This window comes from Electrophorus electricus, chromosome 16 (assembly GCF_013358815.1).
Source record: "Electrophorus electricus isolate fEleEle1 chromosome 16, fEleEle1.pri, whole genome shotgun sequence".
Classification (NCBI taxonomy): Eukaryota; Metazoa; Chordata; class Actinopteri; order Gymnotiformes; family Gymnotidae; genus Electrophorus; species Electrophorus electricus.
In genome coordinates, this window is record NC_049550.1 from 4,594,057 (window position 1) to 4,603,769 (window position 9,713).

Consider the following 9,713-nt stretch of genomic DNA (forward strand, 5'->3'; position numbering starts at 1 on the left):
TCCTCCACGTGCTTCACAGGGTTCCCTCTACCAGCCCTAAAGCTCTCTGTTCATCCGGGTTTGAGTAAAACTTCAATAGCACTAACTCCAAGCGTTACACTATGACTTCCTCAGCAAACCCACAGTTTTGAACGTATTCACACATTTCCATACTTTTCTGGAGGAAGACTTCATTCACACTGCAAAGGCATTTAAGTCCAAGTAGCTGTGAGTAAGGGATGGAGCTTTTACAGGCTTTGGGATGTGAAGAATTGTACAAATAAGAGTGGGAGTCTGTAGGTTTATAATAGATGGTGGTATTTAAACAAAAATATGATTAAACTTTAGCAAAACATAAAAATGCTATCCTCGTGCCAGCATGTATATTCAAGAGCTGGCTGAAACTTGGAAAATGAAAAAATGAACAGTTGGAGGTCTTCTAACGTGCATGTAGCAATACCAAAAATGTCGTCAATGTATCTCAGAAATTGTAAGGGTACAGGTCCAGTATATTGCTCAAAAAAGTGTTTCTCAACGAATCCAACAAAGAGGTTTGCATAGGATGGTCCCATTTTAGTACCAATACTAACTCCTCTAATTTTTGAGTCAAAGGTTAAGTAGTTCAGAGTTCAAACAAGTTTTGCCAGTCTTAAGGGAATATCTGTGTGAGAACCTTTCTTGGATCTTGCATCAAGAAAATGTTTTACAGCTCTCAAACCATCTTCATTAGGGATGACTGTATACAAACGTTTAACGTCCATTGAAAAAAGCAAGGAGCTGGCAGTTAGCAATTCTTCTTTCAGGTGCTCAAGGATTTGTAAAAAGTGTGAAGAGTCTTTAACATATGTAGGTAAGGATGGAACAATTGATTGAAAAATGTCATTCAGAAAGTGGTATATTATTTACATGATTTTTGTCCTTATGAATTTTAGGGAGAAGACAGAAATGGATACAGCAAGGGTTATCTACAATAAGATTTCATGCAGAGTCAGGGAGGTGTTGAAATGACATGATAAATAGTGGATTGGATGGTAGACTGTAACTGTGGTGTGATGTCAGATTTAAACTAGTATCAGAAAGCTGCCTGATTGCTTCTTTCTTGTAAAGGTATTTTCTCCAAATGACAACAGCTCCACCTTTATCAGATGGCTTAATAACAAATGAATCCTTTTTAATCTCTCTCTCTCTCTCTCTCTCTCTCTCTCTCTCTCTCTCTCTCTCTCTCTCTCATATATATATATATATATATATATATATATATATATATATATATATATATATATATATATATATATATGCATACAGCTGAACAGCCAGCCGATGAAGGACCTCTGTCCGAAACGTTCTGTTTCTCTGGAAACCTTTTGAAATATCTGTACAACTCTTACTACAGTACAGTACACTGCAGTTACGTTACTCACCTAGAATCTTCTTCGGAGATATATATGAAGAAGATTTAGCCTATTGCCTAAGGAAATTGGTCAAAATGTTAAGTATTTGTTACGATAAGCATAAATGTTATATTTTGTTTACATACATTCGATGGGATATTTCGTCAAGTCACCTGACTCAGACTGACTAACGAAATCCTCATACATGGTAATCGGAGTGGTAACTATAGTTACACGGCTGAGCAGCCAAGAGAGTGTGGTGGGAGAAAACCTAAGAGCGACGTTTAGTCCTATATGAAACGACATACTGGGTTGCAATTATCGATTTGTCCTAACGAGGACCTGACATACAACAGGACGCTTTGGTCTAAGGTAAGAGACCTGCTGTCAATTAGAGACATTAAATAATCTCTTCGTGGTAACATAGCATCTATAAATGTATATATTTTTTATACAAGGAGACAGACAACCTGAATTATATAACGGACTGCGTGAAGAATTATGGAATGATTTTGTATATTTATAAATATTTTTGGATTAAACGTGCCAGTCAAAACATCAGGCATTTATACAAATTAACGCATTTGAGTCTTCCAGGTTTTATCACATGGATATATTCAGACATCGTTGTTGTTTTTGCTATTCTGTACGTTCTCTTCGTACAATACAGGCTAGTATTATCACTGACTGATAACGTAAATCAATGCCTAGTACAAGTGCATGAATGATTTTTGCGTTTATAGTATCACTGGTGACCTCTACCTTCTGTCTTGCCTTGGCACCCTTTGGTCACGCTCCTTTCAAGCTCCACTATATTATAGCTTCTTCCGTAAATACGTGAACAGTATGTTACAACATTATTTTTAATTTTAAAGCAGGTTTCCTCCATAATCCACTGGTCTGCGTGGTACTGGGTATTGGTTTAATGTAACATCTTCGCCTCGTGTTTCGGGACTTGAACCTCGCGCGTGTGTAGAAACGCGTGGCAGCGCGGAAAAAGCGCGTTTAAGCCACGAATGCTCCGAGGGCGAAAGAGAGGTCGACTCATATAATCATGAGTTTATTGATGTCGCTTATACGTAAAATATTATCTATTTATACATGATGATGGTCCCTTTCAAATACAGTAGCATCTTTTTTCTTCATTTTTCACACTTTTGTGCAAATACAATTTTGTACACGTGCAGATTCTTGTAATCTTTTACAAACACATCCTATAGTCTACAAGTACGCTGCAATTGTGTTACGGAGGTATTATCTAACTCCTTTAAGCCATTTCTGTGCACATTATGGTTTTAATTATTGTCTATGACATGGAGTACTTTCTTTTTGGTGTTTTACAGACAGTATGTTTACCTCAGTGCTTGGAAAGGGGGTCTTTAGGACGGTTTTCTTGAAACATTCTCACTTAATGCTATGTATAGAAAAACATCTCCATATTAGGGTTATTATTTGCAGAAGCTATGTTGCATCTGATATGCGGTCATAACCCTGCATGTCCAAATCCAGAGGTTCCTAGTCCAGGTTTAGTTTGTTTCCAAAACGTCCTATGTGCCTAAACTGGGAAATTAATGGCTGGTCTGGATTACCCAGCCAAGATGTGTAGGGAGCAGTAACAGAACAAAAACCTGGTCTGTTTGGTGATCCATGTGGACTGGATTCAGAACCTCTCTACTGGTGGCTATCAAAGTGGCGATGTACCAATCATGAACTAAACAGACTAAGTAAATGAGCTGTATCTGCTTGAGAATAGCTGAGAGTTGCAGGCAGCATAAAAATGTAAACATTATTAAAAATCTTGGCCTTCATAAAATGTCTAAGTTCTGTTTTATAAAAAATAAGCCTACTAAAACATTTATAACAAATGATGATAAAGTTTTTAAAATGCAGAGCTAAAAACATATTGCTAAGAAACTGTGAGCTGCTCCGTAATCTCTGTGCCACGTGTGGAGTTTACATTTACATTTACATTTACATTTACATTTACGGCATTTAGCAGACGCGCTTATCCAGATCGACTTACAAAAGTGCTTTGTCATTTACTCATAGAATATATCCTAGTACAGTACAGTAGGTTAGAGTTCAACATACCAATGAACTAGAATACTGTAGAATACAGGGATCAATGCTGATACCTAGAAGTACAAAATACATAAGGTCTATCTAAAACAATGATAAGTGCAATAAACAATAAGTGCTAGTTTGTTAAACAACATAAACAGTACCCTACAATAAGTATTAATATAGTCAGTCAATTTTGGAGCAGGGTCAGTTGTCTTTTAAATATTCTGCAAATAGATGGGTCTTTAGTCTGCGTTTGAAAACCGCAAAGGACTCTGCTGTCCGGACAGCAAGCGGGAGTTCATTCCACCATCTTGGAGCCAGGACAGAAAATAGTTTCAATACTTGTCCTCCATGAGACCTGAAGCAAGGTATTTCAAGCCGAGCCACACTTGAGGTTCGAAGTACTCGAGGTACGGATTGGGTTTTGACCATTGACCTCATGTATTTTCTCATGGATGCCTTGTCAGCAGAAAATGTTACTGTGGGGTTGAATAGCTATAGTGTAATCTAGTTAGTCAGAGTGGCTCCTTAGCTTGTTTATGCAGAAAGTCCCATCTAAAAGACATTCCTCAACAAAGAGAGGCCATTAAACACAGTTTACTAGTCTGGTGTGCTGCAGACAAGATGATACAGTTTTATGATGTCAAAGTGTTTCTGTAGCTCACCTGGTATAGTACAATGCTAACAAAATTAATATTATGGGTTCACTTCCCAAGGGATCAGACATAGGCTTACTGTCATACTGATAAACATGTCACTGTTGGTAAGAGTGTCTGCCAAATCTAAAGATAAAGTAGTCAGTGAACCAATGATCAAGTGCAATGAACCCAGGAGTTGATCTGAATCAGTGACTTGGGCTGAAAAGTAATCATGTGATTACCAGACTTATATGTTCCTGTCCCACCTATTGGATAAGCCAGTTGAGTGGAACTTTTTAAAGTAAATTAAAAGCTTCACCTGCATTAAGCGCAAGCCGAGTGTATGGACAAGCAGGGCCCTGTTTGAACGTGTCAGTCCTGTATTTGAATGTGTTTCCATGTCAGTCCCTTCGTAGGGGATGCACTCAGAGGAGTGGAGCAGGCTCGGTCAGAGGGGAGAGAAGAACCCCACCTCCACCCTCAGCTTCAGCGGCCTGCCGGACGAGGATCGCTGTGAGAGAAGGAGCGCACACGTCACGCGAGGTAAGCCAGAGTGCAATTGACCTACACGTGCTGGTGCGCATTGGCCACGCAGCTCCATAGAGCGTGTGAAACAGCTCAGATTTTTAGACAGGGCGAGTGTGCTGACATGGTTGTTTGATGTGTCTGTTGCAGACTCTGAGCTGGTACCCGATGACCGTTACCATGGTATCTACTTTGCAATGCTACTGGCAGGAGTGGGCTTCCTGCTACCTTACAACAGCTTCATAATGGATGTGGACTACCTCCATCGCAAATTTACTGGTAATCTGATAAGCCGTAAGGTTACCTGAGAGAGCAGGTCAAACAAGGTGCTAGCAACACCAAGGTTGTGGGTTTGATTCCCAAGGGAATGTGACTACTGTCATGCTCATGAGCATGTACCTTTGTCTGGATAAGTATATCTGACTAATGTAGCTAAATAAGATAAACCAGTGGTCTCTACTGGCCTGTGAGGTGTGTAGATGTCCTGGGTGAGACTGTTGTTGAGAGAGACTGAGAAGGAAACTGTGTGTCTTCTGTTCTAAGTCTGTTGTCACCTGAGTGACTTCTGGACATGTGCTAAAATTCAGTCACAACTGGACATGTTCAGAGACCTCCAGGGGCCACTTGGAATGTAAAAAAAAAAAACCCTAATATATAAAATCACATTTCTCTTCATCACTGGTATATTAGTGCACTAGGAAGTGTACGGGAAGAACTATAGCTCAGGGGAGACAGAGGCATCTCTTTCTCTCTCTCTTTCTGTTCTTATGTCTATTAGGCTCCCCTATTGTGTTTGACATGAGTCTAACATATATATTGGTGGCCCTTGGTGCTGTTATCCTGAATAATGCCCTGGTGGAGCGACTGAGCCTACACACTCGCATCAGTGCTGGTGAGAACACACACGCACACACACAGACACACACACAGTATAAATAACATTACCTTGTACAAACCATGAGAGTTTCTATCACCTATTAGCTTCACTTCAAAATATGTTTGGGGTTGCCTTAATTGCTCATGCTTGACATTTTGCTTCGTGTAGGGTATCTCTTTGCTCTGGGTCCCCTGGTGTTTGTGAGTGTGTTTGATGTTTGGTTAGAACTGTTCAACTCCCGACAGTCCTATGCTATTACTCTCACCGCTGTGGCCACTGTAGCTTTTGGATGCACAGGTTAAAACATACATACACACACGTTATATTATTTTCTCTTTCTCTTACAACTGCTTTTACAAAGAGGTTTAAGCTTCTAAAGTGCTGAAATATTAAATGTTTAAATATGAGATAGATTAGCTAACAGCTTGTCTTTTTGACTTGTACAGTGCAGCAGTCCAGTTTCTATGGTTACACGGGGATGTTACCCAAGCGCTACACCCAGGGCGTGATGACAGGAGAAAGTGAGCTGCAACTTTTGTGTTATCATAGAGACAATAAAGAGCACACTACACATGTTGATTTCCAAGCACTGTTTTGGCCATTTACTTTAGTTCCCTACTTATTAGTACTTTTTAAAAAAATAGATATGATACAGTGATACTGGTGAAAATGAGATTGAATTTAGTTTAAAAATCAGTTGAATTTTTGCTCAGTTGAATTTTTTCCTTTGTGACACAGGCACGGCGGGAGTGATTGTCTCGCTCAGTCGCATCTTCACCAAGCTACTGGTGGAGAACGAGAAGAACAACACTATTATCTTTTTCCTCTTCTCCGTTTCCATGGAAACCCTCTGCCTTCTGCTGCACATGCTGGTGTGGAGGAGCCGCTTTGTGCGCTACCACACAGGCCGGGTTCAACACGGTGACGCCTGGGTCAAAGGTCAAATCGCAGCGCCAGCTGCGCAGCAGAGAGGTGGTTATCGGATACACCGTGACATCAGTACGGAAGATGAGGTACCACACGCACACACACACACACAAGCACATGCGCGCACGCACACACACACACACACACACACACACACACACACACACACACACACACACACACACACACACACAAGGTTCCTGCTGTTTTGCACTGTTTTGTTTGTCAAAATGGATCAAGCTTCTTTCCATATAACCTTCTAATCAGTGTCAGGTTGCACTAGTTGGTAGCAGATGGGCCTTTAGAAAACATCACTCTTTGTGGTGTATCTCAAGCACGCTAGAAGATTTGGATGGAAATGTGCAGCCTGTTTGTAACTGGAATATTCTTGCAAGTTAAGATGTGATCACTGACTCAAATTAAGGCACAGTGGGTTAAATGAATAGGTCTTATCTATTACATGTCTTACTCCTCTTTTAGTGTCTCCTCTTTGTCTCCCTCTGTAGGATGGTCCATTAACAAGTCCTCCTGCTGAGGCAGATGCTTCTAATCCCTTTAATGGTTGCCATGGCGATGGAACATATGTCAGATTTGACGTGCCCAAACCTAAAACCAAGCGGACGTGGGTCACTGTCAAAGGTGAAGCCACCACTCCTGTCCTCATCATCATCATCATCATCATCATCATCATCATCATAATTTTCATCATCATCATTATCATCATCATGGTCATCGCTAAAGTCTGACCTTTCTTTGCAACCTGCACATTTCAGATTTTCAGGGTAATTATGGATTCAAATGTATTTAATTTGTAACCTAGAGAATTTGGAAGTTTGGATCTACTCTCAGATCGCTGTTTTAAAGCAGTACTTCTGGGCTTGTTATAAAATTGTTAAAGGTTATCTCAGTCACAACTGTGGGAAATCTCTCTCTCTCTCTCTGTTTGTCTTTCCCTGTCTTTCTCTTCCTCTCCCACTCTCTTTCTCCCTCCACGCCCCCTTATCTCTCTCTCTGTTTACCTCCCCTCTCTCCCTTTCTGCCTTTCTATCTCTTCCTCTCCCTTCCCATTCCTCTCTATTGCGCTTCCTCTCCCACTCTATTTCTACCCTCTCCCTCTCTTCACCTCCTCCGTCTGTCCCTCCCTCTGTCTACCTTTCCCACTCTCCCTCTCTCTAAATCCTCTCTCTCCTTCCCTTTCTCTCTCTCTACCTCGCCCACGCTGTCTCATCCTCACTCCCTGCCTGCCTTTTTCCCCTCTTTCTCTCCGTCTACCCCTCCCACTTTCCCTCTCTCTCCATCCCTCCCTCTCTCGCCCTCTCCCTGTTCTCTCTTAGACGCGGCGCTGCGGAGGTGCGCGGTAGCGCGTGTCCTCTGGCCCTACATGCTCTCCATCTGCGTGACGTACTTCGTCACGCTCTGCCTGTTCCCGGGGCTGGAGTCGGAGCTGCGGAATGAGGCGCTCGGCGAGTGGCTGCCCATCCTCACCATGGGCCTCTTCAACATGGCCGACTTTGTGGGCAAGGTGAGCACGCACAAACCGACGCTCGGTAGACCAGAGACCAGAAAGCAGTGCACCCACGGTGCGTGGAGCATAAGTATTTGGACAGCGATAAACTTCATGCTGCGTGGGCTCTCCAGCATTGCTTGGAATGATTGTATCTGAGAGTGTCTGCATCTGTGTGTGCTGAACTACAAAGGAATTGACAGTCATTTTTATACATATAGCCCACATTTCATAGCGCCAAATGTAGATAGTAAAATAAAACAGAAAAACCATGCAGTTAAAGACTGCAAATTACTTTTCTTCCACTAAAAATGGAGCCTTGTGCATAATATATGTGATTTTCACAGTTTAGTCAATATGGACATATTCATCCCATATATTGAAAATAAATGCCACATATCAAGCATTTGTTTTAGCCCACACTTACACACAATCTAAAAAATAAACAATACACTTAATAAACAGCAAACATTCAAGTGTCTATGAACACTCCCCTCGCAGATCCTGGCAGCCTGTCCATACGAATGGGGCGGGACACAGCTGGTGTCCTGCACCTGCGTGCGTGTCCTCTTCCTCCCACTGTTCGTCATGTGCGTGTCGCCGACGCGGCACCCCCTGCTGGCGCACCCGGCCTGGCCCTGCGCCCTGTCCGTGTTGCTGGGCATCAGTAATGGCTATCTGGGCTCGGTGCCCATGATCCAGGCTGTGGGTAGAGTGCCGCCACAGCAGAGAGAGCTGGCAGGTGGGAAGATGCAGACAGTGCCGAACTTACCGTGGGCACTGTTGATTTGTACCATTCATTACACTCACTTAACATTCATCTCCTCTGTGGTTATAGCAGCAAGCAAAAAAGGAAGAAAGAAATATATTTCAGAAGAAATTTCTGATATGCAATTTTTAGAGTAAACATGTCTGTACATATGCAAGTCATATACTCTACTCGTGTAAACACAGCCATATTTACTCTTTACTCTATAATAACATATATATTTTTACTGAAATATGTTTCTTATTTCTTACCTTTTTGTTTGCTGCTTTAACCATTGAATATTCCTCTGGGATCTATCTATCTATTTATATATCTATCTATCTAAAGGGCTGAAGCACACCTGCTTATATGTGCCATAGCTGCAGGGGCTTCTTTGTGGCTGAATTCACCATGTGACTGAAACTTAAATGTAAGCACTTGTCCTCTTTGTGCTTCTTCCCTCACAGGGAACACCATGACCGTGTCCTACATGGCCGGCCTGATGCTGGGCTCGGCCGTGTCCTATTCGACGTTTGGGCTCACTTCGCACACACCACCTGCGCATTCGTCCAACACCACCCTCTCTTTGCACACCTACATGCCCAGGTTCTGATGTATGGCCACCCCTTCGCGTGCACAGACATGCACACCCACGCACGAGCCCACAAACCCCCATCCCACCCCTCGTAGCACCGTAGCAGAATTTCTAAAGGGGCAAGGATAATTTCACCTGGCTAAAATAAACACAGTTCATCTGATCGTGTTGTGCCGTTTGTTAAATGTTACATCTATTATGTGGTTGTTGGTTTATCTAAATGAGTAGGCTGAGGCTTTGAATGTATATTATTATGTGCCATAGCGAGATAAACACTAGTTTTCCCTGCTCTACCCTGGTCAAACACTGCTATGCAAACATTTAAGATAAAATAAGACCTCAAAGGGCATTAGAATGTTCCAGCAGTGTACACGCAAGTTAAACATATAAAATACACAACGGTTAGGCAAATATAACAAAAAATGAATACAAAAAGGTTTAGCAACACTACACAATATAAATATA

At 41.9% G+C, this 9,713-nt stretch overlaps 1 protein-coding gene across 1 annotated transcript; it reads left to right on the forward strand.

Annotated features, from left to right (window-relative positions):
- The first annotated feature begins 1,468 nt into the window (after nucleotides 1–1,468).
- On the forward strand, nucleotides 1,469–9,411 carry si:ch211-160d14.6 (equilibrative nucleoside transporter 4). The gene is made up of 11 exons (XM_027015747.2): nucleotides 1,469–1,742; nucleotides 4,478–4,615; nucleotides 4,748–4,876; nucleotides 5,376–5,489; nucleotides 5,643–5,771; nucleotides 5,921–5,995; nucleotides 6,213–6,487; nucleotides 6,908–7,040; nucleotides 7,736–7,923; nucleotides 8,407–8,647; nucleotides 9,121–9,411. Exons 2-11 carry the CDS (start codon nucleotides 4,492–4,494, stop codon nucleotides 9,264–9,266), a joined length of 1,554 nt encoding a protein of 517 aa, XP_026871548.2. The 5' UTR covers nucleotides 1,469–1,742; nucleotides 4,478–4,491; the 3' UTR covers nucleotides 9,267–9,411.
- The last annotated feature ends 302 nt before the right edge of the window (nucleotides 9,412–9,713 follow it).